Source organism: Citrus sinensis, chromosome 9, assembly GCF_022201045.2.
Source record: "Citrus sinensis cultivar Valencia sweet orange chromosome 9, DVS_A1.0, whole genome shotgun sequence".
Classification (NCBI taxonomy): domain Eukaryota; kingdom Viridiplantae; phylum Streptophyta; class Magnoliopsida; order Sapindales; family Rutaceae; genus Citrus; species Citrus sinensis.
This window is the reverse complement of record NC_068564.1, coordinates 31,314,841-31,339,539: the sequence shown is the minus strand read 5'-3', so window position 1 is coordinate 31,339,539 and position 24,699 is coordinate 31,314,841. Positions and strand designations below refer to the sequence as shown.

Below are 24,699 nucleotides of genomic sequence, written 5' to 3'. Positions count from 1 at the left end.
TTGGTGCTAAGCTAATTTGGGTACGTGCATTTTCTATCATCAAAATTCTCATCTGGCGCGGATATCTGTATTTTACAAAATATTAATTGGAGTAAACATAAAGTGATACTATATTAGTATTACCACAATTTGTATTTTGTAAAGTGCAAATATTTGTAGGAGAGAAGTAATTTTTTATCCGGACATTTCTTTTCAATTAATGATTTAAATAATCGTTTGGATTGGTTCATAAAAAAATTTTCATATTCTTACAGGGTGCTTCGGAAATTCTTTTTCCCATCATCAAAGCGGAGGGAGTCAGGCAAATGTTTTTCCCTGCCACTGTTCCGGCGTTGTATAGAGCTCCTCCTGTTTATTGACATTAATGTCTCTTAATCGTGTTTTGTTGCTATCAATTACGTGTCCATAAAGTGATTAAGGGTGTGTTACTTGAGATTTTTAGGAGGGGTGCTCTTTAATTATCTCAAGCGTAATTCTTTAATTTGTAAAATTACTTTTTTGTATTCGATCAATTAAAAAAAATTATAATCGTTGTCGTTATTTTTTAATTTGTGACAATCTAAATCGATCGGATGCACATCATGCATATAATGAAGAACTTCATTAATTGTTTCCAGCGTATCCTTATGTTGAAGTCTCATGAATTTGTAAAACAACTTGCTAAAATTTAAATGATCATTTCTAGGAATCACATGAAGATCCTTTTTAATCATGGCATTTTGACATGGGATGTAAATATATATGACAGGAATCAATTTTATTATGTGATATATATTATAACCATCAAGACCCTTAGATGGTGCTTGTATGATAAGAATCAAGAAGATATAGCATGCACATGCACATGTATGCCAAGAATTATAACTATTATGTACAAAAATATGGCAAAAATCTTGATCATTTTGTAAACATGGAAAGTGATCATTCCCCAAAGTAGATGGGACCAAATTTTCTTATCCTCCTTTCTATATTTTATTTTAGAGGATATTTAGGTAGGATAATATGACTACAAAAAAGTGAATCATCATCAATTGATCAATCTAAAACTTGTAGTTCTATTAGAGATCAATTTTTTTTTATTTTTTATTTTTTAATGAATCTCGAGAATTATTTTTTTCGCTTATTAAGACTTGAACCAAAACAGAGAGTCAGTATGTGAATGGTTTAAAAACATTAATAGTGAAAATCATGAGACTTGAATGGTATCAATTTTATTTAAACTTACATACACTCACAAATAGCTTGCTCTATTATATATAGACTAGCTAATTTCTGCAATTATAACAATAAAATAAGAGTAGTGCTAGGTGTAGAGAAATATGAGAGAAATTTGTCTTCTTTCTCTCTACTCACCCACTCTCTCTTCCCTTTTCTTCTTTATTTCTCCAATCTTTCTCTCATCTTTCTTTACACCAAACATTTTACATAAAATAATGTTTTTTTTAGCGGTGAATGGCTACTGCAAAGTTACTATATTAAATAGAATTTAAAGTTGACACAAAAGTAGTGTGAATTACTTAAAATGTAAATATTGACAATCCTAGGAATTGAACAATATCGATTTTATTCAGAGTCACTTTAAGTTATGTTTATTGTAACTTATAGCTAAGTAAAATTCACTCATAGGCCCCATCAGACTCCACTATTTTATTACTCATTTTTAAACTAAAAAAAATTGATTGTCAGTTTAAATACATGTGACTTAGAAAAATCTTTTTTATTTTTTTGAAGAAATTAAAGTAACCCTTTCATTCATTTGAGATTAAAAAAAAAGCAAATACAATATATTAGCTGGGAATCCATCCAGCCATATGACAGCTTTCGGGCTTCTAAAAGCTCTTTTAGCGAGAGAGTGAGCAAGAATATTACAATGCTTTGGTACATGTTGGACTATTGCCGATTGAAAATAGTGTTTACTTCTTTGAATCTATGATGTAGTCCACCAAATTTCTATTCTGTTGCTGGTTTTGTTGTTGGTTAAGTCAGCCACTTCACTACAATCTGTTTCAAAAATCACATTTGTGAAGCTTGCCTCTTTTGCCACCTCCATCCCCTATTTGACAGCTTGAGTTTCTACAAGAGAAATATTCCCTTGAAATTTTATGTTTTCACTGTTGCAGCTACACTTGGCCCAGTGAGTTCCCCTAAACATGCATGCAACTTGCTTATCTTTATGGACAACAACATCAACATTGACTTTTAAGCAATTGGTAGGTGGTGGACTCTATGCCCGTAGTTTTCTATCTTCTTTGCTTTTTTTGCAATTTTGTTCCTTCACCTTCACTTTTTGATAAGCATCCATTGTTGGATTTTTAATTCAGCATTGTTAGATCCTTAATCCAACGTCGGGCTTATATGTGAATAATTATGTATTGCAAACTATCATATAAGATTAAGTCCAGTTAAAAGTGATCTATTAAGGTGTTTGGTATTACGGCCTTTAATGTATCTAACATGGTGTGAGCCTTTAATGTGTAGAGACCTAATTGTATTCTAATTCTATGATGGGTAGAATTAGGAATACCTAATGACAACAGAAAAAAGTTGTATATATAAGTGGTTATGGTCCTTAGGTCATGCGTAGCATTCTATTCTCTATTGACATACCATCATCAGAGAGAGAGCGCATATGATATCAAAGGATCCTCCAGGAGAATGTGTTGATCTGGAAGGCCAGCCACACAATCTTAAAGAGCAATTTAGCGTTATGGATTCGTATATGTTTCTGCATAATTTACTATTAATTCTTGTTGGTACAACATGAATGTTCATGGGTTATAAGTGATGGTTTTTATCAAAAAAAAAAAATTTAGTTCTAACATTTATGACTGCTTTACCCTTAGTAGATGAAAACATGGGGTTTGGTTTCTTCCCTCAAAGACGAGTTTGTTCCTTGCATGCCCCGTAAATCACCATATAGCTGCTACAAAATCAAGCTCAATCTTGGCCAGCGTACCCACTAATCTGTGCATAACACTCAACATATCTTATCTAGTAACTCCCTTAGTTTCAGCCTCCAAGTGAGTGCATTTCCAGATAGAAAAATCCTTTTATTTATAAATACATAGATTCGCAAATAGTTCGTTGTTTTGGTGGTATTTTCACAATCATAAAGACTTGAACTCGACGGTAATTATAACTTATTTTGTCATGGCCGTGGTCCTTTGTCGTCAAGCAACAAGGAGAATAAAGGGTACAAATATATATACAATACGATACTCGTTCTCAATATTCCATATATCAACTTTTATTAATTTTAATAAAGGAAAGTTTTGCTTTATTCCTTAAGGGTTTGGTAATTCTTGTATTTTATAAGTTTCCTAAAATGTTTTCTTGTGTATCTATTTTTAATATTTAAAATATACTTAATTATTTTCTACTTTTCACCTGTAGCATATTAAATTTGTTCTTAAAAAATTAGATCAAACAGTGATAGAAAGAACAATCTTGATATTTTGAAATGAAAATATAAGGACTAATAGAATAATTGACCCAAACGCTAAGGATTATAGCAAAATTTATCTTTTAATAATTTTTAAGTGTACAAGCCGGTTTTCTTATTAGTTTATTTTATGTGAAAAAAATATAGTGTGGATCTGTTTGTGCACCTGGCTGATTCTAAACATACTATAAAAGTCTGCGAGCTTAATTCTTACTTAAAAGTATGCTCATAAATTTAAAATGGGCTTGAATCTATATTTTTCACAATTAATTTTTTTACGATTCTTAAATGGGAAATTATCATTGCACCACCTTTATTTTACCTTATGTTCATCCAACCACTACAAAATTTTAACATGTACTTTGCACCACCTTTTTTTCACATTTGTATCAACTAGCCACTTTTGCATTAACACTATTAAATAATTTTAATAAAATAACAAATTTACCCCCAAATAAATTAAAAGACTATTTTATCTTATAAAAACTTTTAAAATTAAAAATTATAATCATAAAAAATATGGGTAATTTTTAAAAACCTCCCCTGAGGTTTGGGCTTGTTGCAAATAGATGGCGAGAATTGATTTATTTGTAAAAAACCCCCTACCTTCAGTTAAGTTTAACATTGACCGTTAGTTGACCATGCAAAGACAATATTACCCTTAACAATAGTTTGTAAACGAAAATAACTAAAAAAAAACCAAAATTATTGGTGCAAAAAGCACAAACCCTATTTTTTGACAATTTTATCCTTGTCAATTCTAAAAATTTACAATATCATAGGTAAAGATTATGACTATTTCATTTTTAAATTTTTAATTTTATCTTTCTTGTAGGAATTTTAAGAAAATATCAATAATTTAAAGAGGATTTTTTAATTTTTTAATTTTAACTTTTTTATAGGAACTTTAAGAAAATATCAATAATTTAAAAAGGGTAAAATTGCTAATAATTTTGATTTTTTTTTTAGTTATTTTCGTTTATAAACTATTGTTAAGGGTAATATTGTCTTTGCACGGTCAACTAATGGTCAATGTTAAACTTAACTGACGGTAGGGAGTTTTTTACAAATAAATCAATTCTCGCCATCTACTTGCAACAAGCCCAAACCTCAGGGGAGGTTTTTAAAAATTACCCTAAAAAATATCCCTAAATTTAATAAAAAATAAATCTCAAATAGAGGTGCTCAACTGATTTTTACTAAATTTAGATTTTACAAAATTTTAATAATTATTTTTATTAAAAATTATAATTTTACAAAATTTTAATATAAATAAATGAATTTATTTATTAAAAAATTATAATTTTGTAAAATTTTATGAAAATAACTAAATTTATTTCTTAAAAGAATAAATCCTAAAATTTTAATAATTTAGGGAATTTTTATTAAATCCCAAAATTTTGCAATTATTTTTATAATTATAATTTTATATTAAAATAATTTTTATTAAAAATAAAAATTCTAATTTTGGGATTTATTTTTATTAAATTTAGGGATATTTTTATCATTATATTTTATTATTTTTAAATTTTTTATAAAATAAAATGGTCTTTTAATTTATTTGGGAGTAAAATTATCATTTTATTAAAATTATTTAATAGTGTTAATGCAAAAGTGGTTAGTTGATACAAATGTGAAAAAAAAGGTAGTGTAAAATACATATTAAAATTTGGTAGTGATTAGATGAATATAAGGCAAAATAAAAGTGGTGTAATGATAATTTTGATGTAAAATTTTGTATTAATTGACTTAGCAAGATTCCATTTTAGTGATAATAAAAAAATAAGAGTAACAGGAAACATGATGAGTTTAGAGTCACTGAAGGCCCAGTCGTCGCAGCTGGCTGCTGACTCAAAAAGCAGTTGATATTGAAGAAGTTACAATTTGGCATTGAAGTTCTCTTTACCAAAAACACCACCGCCCCGCATGTGATCTTTCTATTTATAAAGCCTCTATGGCCTCGGCTCACAATCACTCATCGAATCAAAAGCTTACCAACAAATCAAGAAAGACAATCAAGATATTGCATTCATTGTTCGCAGACATTTGTCTGAACTCAGAACCGAAAAAAGAATGGTGTTGATGATTGATCAGTTCATTGGCACTTTCTTTGCTACTTCTCTTATTGGCTTGCTTCTTCTCATAATTTTGCGCCCTAACAAGATGAAGAAGTTGCCCAAGAGCAGAAAGAATTACAACAAGATGGAAAATGACGTCGTTTTGACATCTGCAGATAACGAACATTCTCTGCCTGAGAATGTTTCCGGCCCCGATGTCATCATTGTTGGTGCTGGTGTTGCTGGTGCTGCCCTGGCCCATACCCTTGGCAAGGTACGTACATAATTCCTTTTTTTTCTTTTTTTGGCTTTTTGGGTTTGTTTAATTTCAATTAACATAAACTAAATTGATATGCAGGATGGAAGAAGAGTTCATGTGATCGAAAGAGACCTGATGGAGCCTAATAGAATTGTTGGTGAATTGCTACAGCCTGGAGGATACCTGAAACTAGTTGAATTAGGCCTTGATGGTATATATAATAACATAACTAATTAATTACTACAAAATTCATTAATTAACATTATCGTACCTGTTTTAATTATCTGAATGAATGCAGATTGTGTGGAAGAAATCGATGCCCATCCTGTAGTGGGATACGCTCTGTTCAAGGACGGAAAAATTACAAAAACTCCATATCCACTGGGAAACTTTCAGGCTAATGTTGCCGGCAGGAGTTTCCACAATGGCCGGTTCATTCAAAGAATGAGAGAAAAAGCTGCTTCTCTTCCCAAGTACGTACATATAATATTTTTTACTATTCTCAAGTACGAATATCTGCATAGATTATATCAACAATCAAATACAATGCATTGATTGCTCCAGATTTTCAACAAAAACAAAAATAATTGGCGTTTGACAATTTAATGATCAATTCAGCGTACGGATGGAGGAAGGGACAGTGACATCCCTGTTTGAAGAAAATGGAATTGTGAAAGGGGTTCACTACAAAACTAAGGACGGTCAAGAACACAAATCTTACGCTCCTCTTACAATTGTATGTGACGGTGGCTTCTCCAATCTGCGTCGGTCTCTTTGCAATCCAAAGGTGAAATTTTCCTTCGTATTTTATTTTATTGGCTGCAAATAAGTCTCCTTAATTTGTTCATCCTAATAAATATCGATAGTATCGAACTTGACTTGTTTTAACAGGTTGATATACCATCATGTTTTGTCGGGATGGCATTGGAGAACTGTCAGCTTCCAGTCCCAAATCACGGACACGTAGTTTTAACAGATCCCTCACCCATCTTATTTTATCCAATTAGTAGCTCAGAAGTTAGATGCTTGGTTGATGTACCAGCTGGTCAGAAATTACCTTCAATTGCCAATGGTGAAATGGCCAAATACTTGAAGACCAAAGTGGCACCGCAGGTACATTTTTGGAATTTGTATCCAGTGTTGAGTTGAGCTGCATGTGTTAATCTTTCTTGAATTTTCTGCCACACATGCGTTTTTGGTTGGCTATTTTATTAAATGTTAAATTACACAATAAAGGAAAATCTTATAGTGTTTGGAAGAAAAGAAAATTTACAGAGGAAAAGAATATTCTTGAGCTGAATTTTATTATTATTATTTCATCGTAATCAAAAGAGAAAATACAATCTGTTTTTCTACTAAGCTCGTGAGCTTAACTAACTGCATAAAACTAAAACAGAAACAACAGAATAAAAGATGCAGAGCACAGTAGACAAGTGTAACTAATTAAGCTGAGCTGTCAATCAATCTGGTACACTCTCAATCACTCTGTTGATTTGGCTTCCTTAATCATTCTTTGCTTTGACTGATCCTTGACTAAGAAGCTGAGATGTGCTTCCTTAATAGCCCCCCTCAAACTCAACGGGCAAGGTTGAACATTGAGTTTGCTTCTGAAAAAATTGAAGTGATTGAAGGTTAAGGGTTTTGTTAAGACATCTGCAATTTGTTGTTCACTGGGTATATAATTGATTTGTAATTCCTTGGCAACAACTTTATCTCTGATGAAGTGCATGTCTAGTTCAATGTGTTTGGTTCTTGAGTGATAAATTGGATTCTTTGCAAGCTCAGTGGCACTCTTGTTATCACACCATATCACTGGAGTTAAAGTGCACTGCAGATTCATTTCACTGAATAATGATTGAAGCCAAGTAATCTCTGCACAAGCTGAAGCAAGAGCTCTATATTCACTTTCAGCACTAGATCTAGTCACAACTGATTACTTCTTAGAAGACCACGAGATTAGATTGTTTCCCAAGTAAATACAATATGCACCAACAGATTTCCTGTCATCAATGTCACAAGCCCAATCTGCATATGTGTATCCAGTTAGTGTCAGCTCTCCTTCAACTCCAAATTTCAGTCCATAATCCTGAGTTTCCTTTAAGTATCTTAATACTCTCTTACATGCCATTAAATGTTGTAAAGTTGGCATAGCAATATATTGACTAAGCTTATGTACTGCAAAGGCTATCTCAGGCCTTGTAAGAATCACATACTGTAAACCACCAACCAAACTTCTATATGCTGAAGGATCATCAATAAATTGTCCAAGTGAATCATCAACTTGTTTCTGAAGTTTTGTTCCAGTAGTCATTGGTGTGTCACAGCCTTTACAGTTCAGCTGCTCTGCTTTTGCCAATAAGTCTCTGATATATTTTCTTTGAGACAAGAAAATACTTCCATTGTAGTAAGAAACTTCAATTCCCAGGAAATAAGACAAAATCCCTAGATCCTTTAAGGCAAAAACTAAACTAAAATGAGAAATAAAATCTTCAAGAGCTTTGCTGTTATGACCTGTAATTAATATATCATCCACATAGATTAGTACCATAATCATAGATCCTTTTTCCTTCTTTAGAAACAGTGATGTATCTGCTCTTGAATTCTGAAATCCCCATTTAATCAAGGTTTCCTTGAGCTTATCAAACCATGCTCTAAGAGCCTGCTTCAGCCCATAAAGTGCCTTATTCAATTTGCAAATATGATCAGGTTTGTGAACATTGATAAAACCCTCAGGTTGCTTCATAAACACATCTTCAACTAGATCACCATTCAAGAATGCATTATTAATATCTACTTGCCTTATTTTCCAGTTGTTCATTGCAGCCAAGCTTAACACCACTCGAACTGTAGCTGGTTTAACTACTGGACTAAAAGTCTCAAAATAATCAACTCATGCTACTTGTTGAAATCCCTTTGCAACAAGTCTTGCTTTATGCTTGGCAACACTCCCATCAGTATTATGCTTGACTCTAAATACCCATTTATTGTCAACAACTTTCTGTTCAAATGTTTTAGGTACTAGAATCCAAGTATTGTTCCTCATTAATGCATCATACTCATCTTTCATTGCCTGATACCATCTTTGATCTCCTAATGCTTCTTCTACTGTATCTGGTTCTCTACTTGACAAAGCAGCACAATACACCTTTGGTTTGAATATACATGATTTAGCTCTAGTGATCATTTTGTGTGTAGGCTGATGAATAGGTTGCTGGTTCTGTGAATATGTGTTGGTTAATATGTCATGTGGCAAAATTGGATTTTGAGGTGCTGGTTGAGAAGTTTGAGCTGATACAGGTGAAGTGTTTATAATTGGTGTTTGTGTGTAGTCTTGAGAATCAAGTAAATCAAGTGGTTGATTGTGTTGAGCAGTGATTGTATGCTCAGAACCTGATGAAGATTGAGTTCTGTTACTGCTGGTTCCTGCTAAGAAAGGTTCTTCAGAGCTGCTATCAGGAATATATGGCAAAGTAGACAATTGAAATACTAGTTGTTGGCTTAGTGTTTTGACAGACTCAGTATCACAAGATGAGGTATTGGTTTTATCATCAAGAATGACTGAAGGAAAACATGTTTCATCAAATGTAACATGTCTGGCAATATATACTCGACCTGAAGGATGAAGGCATTTATAACCTTTGTGTGATGGACTATACCCAATGAATATACACTTGCTGGAATGAAAATCAAACTTATGTTTATTATAGTCTCTCAAGAATGGATAACATAAACAGCCAAAACACTTAAGAAAACTATAATCTACTTTGTGTTTAAACAACTTCTCATATGGTGTTTGATTCTTGAGCACTGGAGTGGGTAACCTATTGATGTGAAACACTGCAGTATGAAAGGCATCCCACCAATATTGAAGACATAACTTTGCTTGAGCTAACAAAGTCAAACCAAGTTCAACTATATGTCTATGTTTTCTTTCCACTGATCCATTTTGATGATGTGTATAAGGGCATGAATGTCTAAAAAAATGCCATTTTGATTTAGAAAATCTGTAAACACTCTATATTCCCCCCCCCCCCCCCCAATCAGATTGCAACATCTTGATAGATGTGCTAAACTGATTTTCAACCTGAAGTTTGAATAGCTTAAAGACTTCTAAAGCTTCTGATTTAAGCTTAAGGGGATAAATCCATGTATATCTGCTATAATCATCAACAAAGCTAATGTAGTACTTATATCCATTCCTAGACAGAATTGGTGAAGGCCCCCAAAGATCTGTGTATAAGTTCCAGAACATGAGTAGTTTTGGTATCTGTAGTTGCAAAGTGTAATCTGTGGGATTTTCCCAATTGACAGGCTTTACACACATTATGACTGGAATTTTTAAGTGTCTTGAGAGAGACTTTAGCACAATTATAAAACCTCAGCAAGTGTATAAGAACATTCAAATTTGGATGACCAAACTTTCTATGCAACAAAGTTAATTGATCAACTATTTGAGTACAATTGGATGAAACAGAATTGAAACAGGTCTTAGCAAAAGAATCACAATTATGTGAGGTCTGATTGTTTCTGTCAACAAAAGACAACATAGACAGAGGCTTATTTGAATGAACAACTGACATATATGACTCATGAGTTTGAGTATTAGGTGAACTGAGTTTAAGTTGCAACTTGTACAGCCCTTTCTCAGCAAGCCCCTGCAGCAGAACTTGTCCCTTCATTTTGTCCTTCACAAAACAAACATTACCACAAAATTCAACAGAGATGTTATTATCTAAGGTTAGTTTGGATATGCTTAAAAGATTTTTGGTTATAGAGGGTACAAGCAGCATATCTTTTAACAAAATGCAAGTAGTTGTATGACCAGATCGAAGAGAAGCATTACCAACATGAGTGATAGTTAGGCCTTGACCATTTCCTATGATGAGTTGATCATTACCTTTGAATTCCTCTTTGATGTGCATATTTGCCATGTTGTTTGTGAGATGATGTGTAGCTCCACTATTCAAATACCAGCCTTCATCAGCAGGCCCTTCAAAATTGGCCATGTATGCAACTCCAGGGGAATATGAAGCATGAGAACTAGGTATGTATACAGGAGACAAACCAGCAGAATATTCATCAAATTAGGCATATAACATGGCATGTAATTAGCTGGTTCAAAATTAGTCATATAAGCAGACTTTGGAATTTTTCCTTTATTATTGGCTCTAGATGAAGCTGGAACAAAATCTTCATTAAATCTATACTAGTAGACATCAACACTGTGTCCAGACTTAGAGCAAATCTGACATATTACCACTTCATCAGAAATACTAGCAGTATTTGGATGTGAGTTTCTAGAAAAATTGGATGACATGGTAGGAGACATGCCATTGAAGATTGGTTTTCCTTTCATTTAATACATGTTTTGGCCTCTGCCATATCCACCAAAACCAGAGTATCCTCCATTGAAACTATTAAATCCAGAAAAATTTCTTGAAGGAAAACCTCTACCAGTAACTGGTCCTCTTCCACTATGATAATTGCCTTGAAAACCTCCTGTATAACCACCTCTTTTATAGTTTCCCCTTGTTTGTGCAAAATTAGCATTGAACATGCCTTGTGCAAAATTAGCATTGAAAACAATTTTAGCATCTTGCTCTTGTTGCTCAATTCTAGATTCATGAGTGAGCAACAATGCATATGCATCATCAAAATCCATTTTACAAACAGTGATAAACGAAGCTATATCTAGGAAGCCTGATCCAAGACCATTAAGGATGTGCATCAACAATTCTCTATCATTCAAAGGACTCCCAGCACAAGCAAGCTTATCAGCTAAGGCTTTCATTTTCATGCAATAGTCTTCAACATTCATTGATTCTTTCTTTAAAGTGTTTATTTCATACTTGATCTGAAGTACCTTAGCTTCAGATTGTACTCCAAATTTTTTCTCAAGAGTTTTCCATACAGACTTTGAACTATCAAGATTAATAACAAGACCAAGTGTACCTTCACTTATTGAAGATAAGAGCCAGCCAAGAAGTGTTTGATCTTGTGATTTCCAGGTGATAAATTCTGGATTCTCAATCAGCTGTGTAGATCCATCGGCTGTCCTTCGAGTGAGATACTACTCTGGTTCAGATTTTGTTCCATTAATGAAACATTCAAGTCTGTTGCCTCTTATGGAAGCTAATACTTGAGATCGCCATATTAAGTAATTGGCTCGATCTAGCTTCACAGGAGTGTTGAATGAAAAATTGGTTGAGCTTGTTGAATTAGTGTTTGTGTTTACGATTGGATTATTGGAGCTAGTCATATTGATCTGGCTCTGATACCATAAAGGAAAATCTTATAGTGTTTGGAAGAAAAGAAAATTTACAGAGGAAAAGAATATTCTTGAGCTGAATTTTATTATTATTATTTCATCGTAATCAAAAGAGAAGATACAATCTGTTTTTATACTAAGCTCGTGAGCTTAACTAACTGCATAAAACTAAAACAGAAACAACAGAATAAAAGATGCAGAGCACAATAGACAAGTGTAACTAATTAAGCTGAGCTGTCAATCAATCTGGTACACTCTCAATCACTCTGCTGATTTGGCTTCTTTAATCATTCTTTGCTTTGACTGATCCTTGACTAAGAAGCTGAGATGTGCTTCCTTAATACACAGTTAACGAAAAGTATTAGAAATCCCTTGTGAAGCTAATCATAGTTACATGATGAGCACTGTTGTTCGTTTCAGATTCCTGATGAGCTTCGCGATGCATTCATTTCAAAAGTTGAGAAAGGCAGCATTAGAACAGCGACAAACAGAAGCATGCCGGCGGCTCCCAAAACTACCCCCGGAGCCCTTTTGTTGGGTGATGCTTTCAACATGCGCCATCCTTTAACTGGTGGTGGAATGACTGTGGCTCTCTCTGACGTCGTCGTACTTAGAAATCTTATAAAGCCTCTTCAGGATTTTCACGATGCTGCTTCTCTTAACCAATATCTCGAATCCTTTTACACCTTACGCAAGGTAACTGTCAATATAAGGGTGTGCATGGTTGATTGATATTATTTTAACATGCATGCAGCCCGTGGCGTCTACAATAAACACTCTAGCAAATTCTGCTTATCAAGTGTTTTCAGCGTCATCTGATGAGGCAAGAGAGGTAATGCGGCAGGCAAGTGTTGATTATTTAGGGCTTGGAGGAATTTACACATCGGGAGCAATGGCTCTACTCTCAGGCCTAAACCCTAGCCCATCAAGCTTAATTTTCCATTTCTTAGCAATGGCAATATTTGGTGTTGGTCGTTTGTTATTACCATTTCCTTCGCCTAAACGCCTGTGGATTGGTGCTAAGCTAATTTGGGTAAGCATTTTCCTTAGTCAAAATTCTCATCAGATGGGGACGTTTGCATTTTACAAAATACTAATTGACAAAAATTAAATGATATTTTATTACCACAATTCATATTTAAGAGAAGAAGCGACTTTTTATCTGGCTACTACTTTACAACTGATTATTTAAATATCGTCTGGAATATTTTTTATTCATAAGAAGAAAAAAAATCATATTTATGCTGCAGGGTGCATCAGAAATTCTTTTTCCTATCATCAAAGCGGAGGGAGTGAGGCAAATGTTTTTCCCTGCAACTGTTCCAGCATTATATGGAAGAGCTCCTCCTGTTTATAACTGATTGATGCATCAAATTGAATTAAAGCATAAAATTAATTGTAGCTTGGGCTTTCTTGCCATCAATACATGTCCATGTAGCGATTTAGGGTCTGTTGAGATTTTTAGGAGAGGTGAAACCAGCTCCTTATTTCTCTTAAGCGTAATTAATTCTTTGTAATTAAAATTACCTTTATTCTTTTAATGATTAAATTCGTTATTATTTTGTGGCAATTAGTTTAAAGTTATTGCTTGCTATTTTATTCAAGGTTTAATCACTTATGTCAGCGAAGATTAATGCCCATCTTCTTCTTATTTATAAATAAAATATGCCGTAATGTTTGTGTGAGAAAGAGCTTAACATACACCCAAATAATTACATTGCATATATAATTGTTTTGATTACCCAATAAAGCACTTTATGATAGAGCAAGTCAGTGGAACACTAGCTAATTGCGTATTACATTAATTTAACTATTCAGGCTTTTATTTTTCATTTATTAATTGACCATGTATAAGATCATTATCGCATTGATTTTGGTGCATTCAACAATTCTTGGAAGGTAGCAAAACGAGATTGAGATATTCACCAAGAGCCCATACGGGAAAGATGTTTCTGTAAGCAGAATAACTTATCGTACAATTCTTGTTGAATACTCCCATGATTTCCTATAAAAGAAAAAATAGATATAAAGGTAATTATTAAAAAAAATTATTATAGTAGTTTTATCTTTCAAGTCTTACAATTATTATATTCAAGACGATTATCTATCTCTCTCTCTTCTTTTTTTTTTTTTAACTTAATTATGTCTCTCTTTATAGTATGCAGATTTACCTGTTGCGGGAAATCTCCATTTTCCATTTGTGAATTAATGAGCACCTTTGCAGCGCGGTGTAATGGGATTGGATCTCTATGAGCCTAACCCATTTATGTAAATTAAAAAAAAAAATTGTCATTATTGTTAAGATTTGATTAATTATAATTCGAAACTAGTTAAAGAATATATTTACTAATTTACATACCTGGCCAGCTTCAATGAGAGAGAGCATTGCCCACGCAGTGTTTACGAGATGTGATTTATTTCCTTCCAGATTTGTGTATACCTTATCAAAGATTTCACAAGAGCAGTTTAAAAAAAAAAAAAAAAAAAAAGGTACAATCAATATAATGGTTTTTTCTCCCTCTATGCAATCAACAATTTCTTTTCCAAAATTTCCTGGGAAAATAACAAACTTGGATATCCTTAATAAACTTAAAATTGAGTTAATTACCTTGTTTTGGCAAGAAAGATCGCTCTCTCCCCACCCACCAGAATCAAGCTGTTTGGATAGCAAGAAATTACATGCTTTTTTTATGTTATTGCTATTTTCATATGTTTTACCGCAAGTCACCAGGCCCTTTACTCCAAACCACGTTCCATATGTGAAGCACACTCCCCACGACCCATACCTAAATTCATAAATAATCACTTCAAATTATCATAACATTTCTTAACATATTAAAAATCAAGATGCCTAAATATTTAATTAGAGAGTGATATACAGGAAACTTTTATTTAAATTAACATGACATTTATATACAAGTTAAACATACCATGAACCATCAGGTTGTTGTTTGCTTTCAATAAACTCGATGGCCTTTTCAATACAGGCTTCTATTTCTTTTCTCCTGTGTCCTGGATAGATTTTCATGAATGATTTTAGACCTTGGATTGCTGCTGAAGTGCATTCCACATACCTAAATTAAACACGAAATATGAGCGACCATAACTCCTGTAATAAATTAGACACCTAATTTAATTTTAACTACTCTTAAATTTAGTTTGTCATAACTTGCACATATTGATTATCTGCATTTTGATGTAGCTTAGAAAATTCGTAGTTTATACTTTTTATTGCTAATTAATCAATGGAATAATTAATTAATTTGGTTATCTTACTGATAATCTATAATGATATCTCCGAAAGTTTCAGCTGGATTGATCATCTGAAATTTAATACAAATAAAATCTTGTCAAAACTTAATCAATGCCTCACTCCTCAGTTAATAGACCCAATTAATTGAAAGGAAAATATTTTTCTCACCTCTAACCATGCATAAGATCTTGTTAGCTCATAAGATGCAAAGCCTCCAGTGCTGTTCTGCAATTAAGAAGACATGCATTTGTACAAACCTGACATGTTTTCTTTCGAAAGACAATTAAATAGTTGATAATCAATTTTAAGACCGTTGTCTATGAAGTACCTGTAAGGATAAGATAACATTAACAGCATCATATAACTGATTTTCTTGTATTGCTTCTCCCACTATGTCAGCTGGCAATTGTGATAATAATATTGCTGCCTGTATGATCATGAATCGAACCAACCTTTCCATCGTAAGAAGTTTTATCGGTTTAATTAATAAGTACCCACATGCCAACATAGCATCTAGCCTCAGGAAACAGAGACTTGGGAAAAAGAAATGTACCTTTAATCCTTCAGCAGTACAATCTAAAACAGGCCAACCATTGTCAGCAGTGGAGAAAGGCCATCCTCCTTTAGAAATATGGCGGTACCAATAATTAAGATCACCACTGCAATCTTCCCGAACCTTAATTGACAAATTTAATCATGAGTTATGAACAAGAAAATCCGCTAACATTTTGTTTTAATTTAGGATTTAAGATAGGTTTGATCTTTTAAGTGAAATTAATAGATACTTGAGTGTTTTTTAGGAAACTGAAGGCTTTCTTAAGTGTTGAACCACATTCGTCAACAAGATCAGTGGCCAAGATTGCTTGGACTGCAAATGTTACATCCCACAGTTGTGACCCGTTGTATCCCTGTCATTGAGGATTTTATAATTAATATCAAAATCCCAAATTGATTAAATTTTTCCTAAATAAAACTGTTTAACTAATTGCAACCTGCATCTTCATTCCATCTTCAGCAAGCCAGAGATAGTCTTTAATTCTTGAGAGGTGACGTTTATAGGCCTCAGAATTTGGGTCCTCCACCCAACAGCAAATCATGTTTAGTACCTATGTATGCACAAAGGTTGGACTATTTATCAATTCAAATGTAGTGGGCTGATATTATGTGCGGACACATGTTACTATTTCATTGGTGGGGTTGTGGGCCCACAACATAATCCTATTAATAAAAAATTGACACGCGTCCTATTACGTACTATAACGTGTGTGATAATACCCATCCGATCAAGATTCTTTAAATGTAATTAATTGATCTTACATTATTAATTAATATTCCTAAAATAGCTTCCAATGTATCAAAAACCATTCTAAAACTTTGTAAATACAATTATTTTTCCAAAAAAGCTTACAATGGATTTGATTTGACCAATGGCAGAATAAGAATTTTGGTTCAATGGGAGGTATAATAGAGAAAAACAAACTTTTTAGGCTAAAAGATAAAAACTGTAAATATGAAGGGATTAGTCATAAAATTTACATTAAGTGGGTTAAATTTCGTCCAGAAAATTACCTTATTGACGGGGCCAATGCAAATATACTGAGTATTCTCATCTTCATAATGGATGTGTTGCATTACAGTTTTAAGAGCATTGTGTCTCAGCTTAGAGAAAGGCCATTTCTTTACAAGAGGTTCCCCAATCTTGTGAAGACACCCCCATAATATGTCTTGGATCATGGGGTGGGGATTGTAAAGGTCCTCCTGCAAAACGTTAATTTTTCTCCTATTATATTAGTAATAATACAAATAAAGCTAAATATACCAATTGCCATACAAAGTTTTATTTGCTTACAAATTGGTATGGTATTTTTCTTTAAACAATTTTAATACAAATGCTCTCTTTACAAGCAGGTCCAAAATTAAAATCTTGTCATATTAGAACAAGGGAACCACTCTAGTTTTCTTTAATTAATATTTCAAAAATAATTTCTGCAACCTCTATCGTCCTTCCGTCTACTTTTGAAGAAAGTGACCTTCCATCCACTTTTGATTTTGATAGGAAATTAAATATTATACATTATGCGAAAATATTGATCATTTGTTTGTCTTTTATTATAGATCTCAATTATTGATTCAATCTAAATCATTCGGGAGTTAAATATTTTTAATTTCTTCACAATTACATCGTACTACTTCTCAAAAAAAGAAAAAAATTACATCACACTACCTTCCCTACTTTATAATCAATTTTGTTTATATTATGTTTTCAAAAAATGAAAAAGATTATCTCACTCATTATTTTATATCTTATTCTCATGTCACCCGTACAAAAATTTATAATTTAATCTCTTACAAGTGACAATGCCAACATTATTTAAAGCCCCAATTGTCGAATCTTACCACTCATTATTATTAATTTGAGCAATTAACCACGCATTGACACTAGAATAAAATTATTTTTCTATTAAGTTATCAAGGAAAATGAGTGGAACCCCTTAAATAAATATCTTTAATTATTTAATTAATTGAATAATTTATAATTTATAATTAACTGAAAAACTTTGGGTAAAAATAAAGGAATTTCATTATATATATATTCGGTTCCCTTAAATTATTAAAGTAAAGAATAAATTAAAAGACAGAAGAGACACACAATTCGATACACGCACGATCGGATAAAACACCTTATATTGGAGCGTGTATTTTGTCTTTTACTTTATCTCTTACTTTAGTAATTTAAGAAATCCATAATTGGATAATGACTATATATAAATTAAACTTTTATATTTAATTTTCAATTGTTTTGTAAAAATTCATAACTAATTAAAATTTTATGACAATTTTGCTTACTTGTTCCATAATTTTTCATTTACTTTTGCAATTAGTTATGAAAAAAATAATTAGTCAATTAATTAAAGAATTATATATATTCATATAACCCCAACGTCAAACAACCACAAAGGATAAAATGATAAGATTAACAAAAAAAAATTGACACCTAAAAACATTTAAACATATTTTAAATTATCAAAGGGTTTCGATTAGTCTTATTAAACAATATGGGTTCGCTCTTTTTCTCAAATTATCACATAAAAGAGAAATGAGGAAAAAAATTGACATTTAATATTGTAATTGTAATATTTATTATTAGTAGAGTATTAAGTTAATTCGGCTTGTCTTTTCTCTTGTGGCACATAAAGTTATGAAGTTTTTAAATTTAAATAGAATGGAATAAAGATTATTTTAATTTTATTGTACCTTGGCACAAAAATTTCGGGCATGGTCCCAATCGATGGAGTGATAAGGAAGCGTGTAGAGCTCCTTTCTAAGAGATAAAATAAGAGAATTGAATGGACCGACAAATCTGGTTCCATACAAATACGACATTGGCAAATACATCATCCGACAATGACACCACATACGTCCTGCATACGTGCATTAATTTCATCAATTTATACGATCCATTTACTTGTATCATTCAAAACTATAACTAATTAATTTACTATTCCAAAATGTACTAACACGACAATATGGGAAATTTTCTCCGACGTACATGTATTTATTCTATAAAATCCAAAATTAATTTATGATTATTGATATATAGTTAACCCAGTATTTTTATGGCCATAGTAATTAAAGTTTGGAAATTTTAAAGTGTGGGAAAGTTTTGGAAAATGTATAAACCGTGCGGTTTAAATTCTTTAAGTTTTAAGTTTTTAAAATCCCACAGTTTTAAAATTTTCTTGAATTTTTTCCGCACTTTAAGATCCCAGACCAAAAAACATAAACATCCGATATTAATTAACTACATGGTATAATGAGTTCCTTTTCACTTAAAATATCAATTTAAGGTTTTGAATTTACACATAAAAAAGCTGAATTATAGATAATATAAACAAACACACAAACAAAATTAGTTTTTACCTGGATGAAAAGGAAGAAAATAAGGGAGAAGCCATATTTCCGGGGGTAGTGGATTGTTCCCACTCCACTCGTATACTCCAAGCACCTATTTTTATTTTGCCGAAAAATATCGGTAGCAAAAATCTAAATAATGATTTGTGAAGATAAAATAACAAAACAGTAATATAAAATGTGAACTAATTGTATACGGTTTGCTCGCAATTCAGTGCTAAATTGTTGTGTATTTTAGCCTTGAAATGCCAACATTCGTGAACAAATTTGCACGAAGACGTTCAGACCGGAGAATGATTACAAGGATGTAATGAATGGTTCATACCGAAAGCCACATCTTTCCCCAAGATGGAATGGAGGTCACCCCACCGCGATCAAGGATCCATTTTCGGGCTTTTTCCATGGCACCATCATCCCCACCGTCCATTGTCTCTCCAAGCAGTCTCAAAGTGACATATGATAGCGCAGTACAGAACATCGTGCTGCACCCTTCTATATGCAATCCCCATCCTCCATCTCTATTCTGTAGATTATTGGTTTCACATTACTCCGCAAAAATTATGGCTTAGTTTCAATAAACACCTTCAGTTTTGTGAAATATTTGTTGAGAAATTAATCTACACGGTTAATAGAATTGTTTAATTATGTATTTTTATAAGTAAAACATATACCTGGTGGTTATATAGATAACGAATCATTTCCCTTCGATGTTCCACTGTTAAAATTGCATTCAAGGCACCGGTTACAAATAAGCCCATCACCTGTCTCATAATTTATTACACATAAATATTGATTTTGAGTTTGAAAATGGATATATAAATGATGCGACTTAATTTTGAAAAATATATATAGATTTCAAAAAAAAAATCTTAATCTTAATTTTAAAAAATACGCATAGATTTTTTTTTTTTTAAAAAAAAAGAATGCTGATGCTTGTCATGATGACAACAATATGAATAAGATATTGAAAGCAGTTTTTTTGCTAGAAATACCTACAATTTTTTTTTTTTTAATAACAGAAAGGGAGAGAAGGGGATCATGAAATTGTAAATACAATGAATTTGTTCAATTCTTTGTGACTAATAACAACCTTATATTAAACTATATAGACATGTATAGACTTAAAAAATACCAAAAATGATAAAATTATTGAAGTTCAGTTTACTCGTATCGGTGCTGATGTGATTTCTGAAGAGAAAAAAATATGATTTCGGGAGGCTGGGATCATTAACATAGTGAAACGACTATTGCAATTTTTTTTTCCTTTACTTTTCGTTAATTTTCACGAAAATAAATAAAGATTTGAAGAAGGAGATCATATTTCTTTAACCCGAAAGTTGGCTCTTAAGTATATATAATGAGAAGATCGCAATTTGTCCAAGTACAAGAAAGTCCTACATGATATCATCATTTGCACACTCATCTAATAAAGTTTTGATTACACACGCACATCTTGAAATCGACCAATTGTGAATACATACGAATAAATGAATTTTAAGATGAATATCATGATTTGATCAGACGGTCATATTAAGCCTCTCTCATATAATGCAACTGCACGTGTCATATAAGATTGTCTGATTTGTTGAATGCGTATTTCAACTAAGAGATTAAAATTTAAAAACACTCACACACATTTCTGTGTATCTTTATTTTTTTTATCCAAAATATTATAAAAATTCAAAAGACAAGTAAACTAATTGAGGATCACCATATATGTATGTATATATAGATATACCAAGCCAGGAAGAAGGAATAAAGGGCCACCATAGTCACCAGGCCAAAAGCCATCCTCGGCCTGGAGACTAGAATAGAATCTCAGAGCTCTCCTCAATGTTGTACTCACAACTTGCTCATCACTTATTTCTTCTTCATCTTTTACTTTCACCTGAGGCAGCTGCTTCATCTCACATGCATTCTCCTTCGCAAACTGTACATATAACATAAACACAAGTAATATATTACTCGGTAATTCTCAAATCCTGACGACTTCATGATGAGAATTATATTAATGGTTGAATCTGCATTTCATAAAGTGCGAAAATGATGAAAATCTTGGTGTAAAGTTTACATACATACAAATGATATTTCTTTACCTGAAGTCTCATAAAGAGATCAGAACTGTGTTTCGTTAGAAACCGATTCTCGGTGAAATCATTGCGAAGTTTGTTAACTTGTTGCCGTTCTTCAGGAGTTCCAAGATTTGGGTCAAATTCCCAGAATTGTCTGCCAATATGATTGTTCAAACTTGTAAGCCATGGATCATGTTCACAATTTCCTTCCGAAAGCTTCAATTTCCACATTCTTTAAATAAAAATAAAAATAAAAAAGCTATATATGAAGAGATTTGGAGCAACTTGGCAGCAATGACACAATGTTTAAGCAAAGCAATATGTGTGCATGAAGAATTAGCATTACATCAAGGTGATTATATAGGCATTAATTCTAATTACAATTACAAGGGTACCCTTAATTAATACTTGCGTTACGATTCAATCACATTACAGGAGCCGTCGCCTAGCACGTGAATTTCACTTGTCTCCAAATTAAATGATTATTAAAATGAACATGATAGTGCGTGATACGTGATTTGGATTTTGTACTTTAACATAATCCCGGATCAGGTCTGGACTTTAACAAAATCTCGGATAATAATCCCATCCTATGCAAGAAGCTATTTTGGAACAAAACGAAGGTTTTCTACTTCAGGAACAATTATAAATAGAAAGCCATCCTAGCTAATTCTTAATTATAAATAGAAAGCCATCCTAGCTAATTCTTACTTTAAGATATGTTCCAATCTTGAATCTAGATTTTGTCAAAATTTGATAGAGTTATTAAATCATATAGTCTCATAGGTCATTACACTGCTAGACCATATGACTTAATAATTTTTTTGAACTTTAATAAAGTCCATGACTCTCTCTCTCTCTCTCTCTCTCTCTCTCTCTCTCTCTCTCTCTCTCTCTCTCTCTCTCTCTATATATATATATATATATATATATATATTTATATGTATATAACACAGTCCACACAATGCTCTTCTTAAGATGTTAGCCTACAATTTTAAGATTTACGTGATGGGATATTGTCATGTTGACGTCTGTTTCATCAAAGTGGCAACATAATAGCCACACGTAACAAGTAGGAAGTGTTTGGCACGTAAGATAGGATAAGATCGAATAACATAAGTTATGATTGGATAATATGTAAAATTATGTTGTATTTGGAAGGATATGATAAGATTAGATTATATTAGATTTGGTTTTATCTTGTGTTTGATATACTATAGCATTGTACTAAACTAAATTAAAGATAGGATTGGACTAATTTTTGGGACGAAATAAAAATTTAATCTAATCTTGTGCATGTTTGGCTGTTTGAATTAGTTGATTAGTCCAAAATTTAATCCATAATGAGGCTAATAACTTAAGTAGGATAAAATCTTCTTTATCACTCTTTTCAATTTTATTTAAACTAATGTTCATATAAATAAACATAAAAATTTAATTTCGTAATTGATTTAAACTAAAATTTTATATTATATTAATCATCAAATTTAAATTCAATAATTTGTTTACACTAGTATTTAATATAAGATTAAATATCAAAATTATATTCAATAAATTATTTACAAAATATTAAATTTAACAAGTAGTAATATAATTTAAAATAATTATACTATTTAAATAGTTATATAGCTTTATTAAATTAAATTTAGCATACTCATGATATTATAACAAACAAAAGACAATACTATTTATAATTCACTCTATTCAATTCTAATATAGGTCAATCTGATTTTTATAGTTAGTCGAATCAAATCATGCATGTCAAACAAAGCCTAGGATTGCACTAAACTAATTTAGAAGAAAATAAAATATATTAATATTTATTTATTTATTTATAAGAGTAGATTTATGAACGTAAATTTTTAATATGAATATTCAAATTATTAATTGTTACATTATTAAATAAAAAAACTACTGAATATTTTTGTGTGTGTGTCTGTGTGTGTGTGTAATTTAGAAATTCTAACATTTATATTATTAGCTAAGTAAAATAAAAAAAATTAAAGTAAATAAATATTTAAATACTAATATGATAATATAATATAATAATATTTAAAAATCTTTTATAGTGTAGTTATTCTACAATTACTTGTAAACATGAACAGGGGTCACACGGTACTTTATTTTGGGTGATGAAGCCTACTTTTAAAGTGACTCTGATTGTGAAATTCATTCTAAGTGACTTTAATACCCTGGAGATTTAACTCAACTTCCCGTTACAACGAGAAAAGCCGATTCAGTCATAAATGAGAGTCCCTCACAAATACAATTCAAGCCACAGTTTCTATTGCTGTGCCACTTGTTGGCACTTGCGAATCTTTGAATTATCAAAAGAATAGCCGATAACACTTCAACATCTGTTTAGGGATGGCAATGGGGAGGGGAGGAGAGGGGACCAATCTCTCTGTATTCATCTTTGATATTTTGTATATGTCCCTGTCCCCTTCTTGTTCCCGTCAGAATTATTTGAGAGAATTATCATTTCCTCCCCGAATAATAACAGAGGATCCCCGAAGGTCCCTGATTCCCCGAATAATTAATACATTTTTTGTTTTTAATTTTGAGTTAATCATATTAAAATAAAAAATTTAAATAAAAGTAAAGTTTGAAATATATCTTACATTAATATCCATTATAAAAGTCACATACATTAAATTAGTAAGTAACGCAGCATGCAAGAGATACAAACTTCTTTTACAAACTATCATGAACAAATTAATAGTCTAATACAAAATTGTTACAAATAAAATCGAATTTAGATTCAAAATTAACTTTTTCAATGGTGGCGTGGGCACTTTATAAATGTGGAATATTCCCTTTACAACACAATAGTTAAATCAGAACAAATCAAGAGCAAATATTATATTAGATTAGATTAGATATTAAAATTGTGATTCGCTGTGGACAATTATAACATCTAAAAATAAATAAAAAATATATTTAAGTTTAAAATATTTAAAGAATATTAAAATTAAAAAAAATTGGGCTAATAGAATCTACTCGATCTTTTTAATGTCCTAAATAAAAATTTAGGACTTTAATTAGTTAATTAGGCTTAAAAGTTTAATAATATAAATATTTTGATATTTTTTATTTTTACCAATATTTATAATTTTATTATTTATTTACTAGTAATTTTAAAAAATTAAAATAAAATTAAAAATAAAAATGAAAAAATGGGTAGGGGATAGGGATTCTACCTCATCCCCGTCCCCTCCCCGAATAAAAAATTGGGTAAAAAAAATTTTCCGTCCCTTCCCCGAATAAAAAATTGGGTATGAAATTATCCACATATCCTCCCAAATAAAAAAAAATATCTAAAAATATTCGTTCCCGTAGAAATTTTTGCCATCCCCACATACGTTGTCACATGAAGAGAAATCCTTTCTCTGATTGATGTAATGTTCGGATAATGTGCATTGACTTTTCATTAAAA

General features: G+C 31.7%; 2 protein-coding genes across 5 annotated transcripts; one reads left to right on the top strand and one right to left on the bottom strand.

Moving 5' to 3' along the window:
• The first annotated feature begins 5,310 nt into the window (after nucleotides 1-5,310).
• On the top strand, nucleotides 5,311-13,410 carry LOC102624867 (squalene epoxidase 3-like). The gene is made up of 8 exons (XM_006474278.4): nucleotides 5,311-5,773; nucleotides 5,858-5,969; nucleotides 6,057-6,231; nucleotides 6,377-6,545; nucleotides 6,650-6,871; nucleotides 12,447-12,722; nucleotides 12,781-13,059; nucleotides 13,277-13,410. Exons 1-8 carry the CDS (start codon nucleotides 5,516-5,518, stop codon nucleotides 13,385-13,387), a joined length of 1,602 nt encoding a protein of 533 aa, XP_006474341.1. The 5' UTR covers nucleotides 5,311-5,515; the 3' UTR covers nucleotides 13,388-13,410.
• A 315-nt stretch (nucleotides 13,411-13,725) lies between these two features.
• LOC102624399 (cycloartenol synthase-like) lies at nucleotides 13,726-21,601 on the bottom strand. 4 transcript variants are annotated; one of them, XM_006474277.4, is made up of 18 exons: nucleotides 21,288-21,601; nucleotides 20,903-21,121; nucleotides 19,863-19,952; nucleotides 19,517-19,714; nucleotides 19,201-19,285; nucleotides 18,535-18,701; nucleotides 16,849-17,037; nucleotides 16,272-16,385; nucleotides 16,065-16,187; nucleotides 15,833-15,955; nucleotides 15,608-15,706; nucleotides 15,448-15,504; nucleotides 15,303-15,349; nucleotides 14,957-15,100; nucleotides 14,635-14,812; nucleotides 14,386-14,466; nucleotides 14,198-14,281; nucleotides 13,726-14,031 (listed from the first exon to the last, which is right to left on the bottom strand). In XM_006474277.4, the coding sequence occupies exons 1-18, from the start codon at nucleotides 21,492-21,494 to the stop codon at nucleotides 13,909-13,911; spliced, it is 2,328 nt and encodes a 775-aa protein (XP_006474340.3). In that variant the 5' UTR covers nucleotides 21,495-21,601; the 3' UTR covers nucleotides 13,726-13,908. The 4 variants fall into 4 exon arrangements, with proteins under 4 accessions (XP_006474340.3, XP_006474339.2, XP_024953663.2 ...); XM_006474276.3 differs by having other exon boundaries at nucleotides 20,930-21,121; nucleotides 21,288-21,600; XM_025097895.2 differs by lacking the exon at nucleotides 21,288-21,601 and having other exon boundaries at nucleotides 19,863-19,906; nucleotides 20,930-21,078.
• Nucleotides 21,602-24,699: the final 3,098 nt, after the last annotated feature.

Excerpts from the sequence above, each read along its gene's own strand:
- LOC102624867 (XM_006474278.4), top strand. The coding sequence starts at position 5,516 with ATGGTGTTGATGATTGATCAGTTCATTGGCACTTTCTTTGCTACTTCT. Across the intron at positions 6,232-6,376 it reads AAAGCTGCTTCTCTTCCCAA|CGTACGGATGGAGGAAGGGA; the intron begins GTACGTACATAT and ends TGATCAATTCAG. Across the intron at positions 12,723-12,780 it reads CCTTTTACACCTTACGCAAG|CCCGTGGCGTCTACAATAAA; the intron begins GTAACTGTCAAT and ends ACATGCATGCAG.
- LOC102624399 (XM_006474277.4), bottom strand. The coding sequence starts at position 21,494 with ATGTGGAAATTGAAGCTTTCGGAAGGAAATTGTGAACATGATCCATGG. Across the intron at positions 21,122-21,287 it reads ATCTCTTTATGAGACTTCAG|TTTGCGAAGGAGAATGCATG; the intron begins GTAAAGAAATAT and ends TTATATGTACAG. Across the intron at positions 14,813-14,956 it reads CAACAACCTGATGGTTCATG|GTATGGGTCGTGGGGAGTGT; the intron begins GTATGTTTAACT and ends TTATGAATTTAG.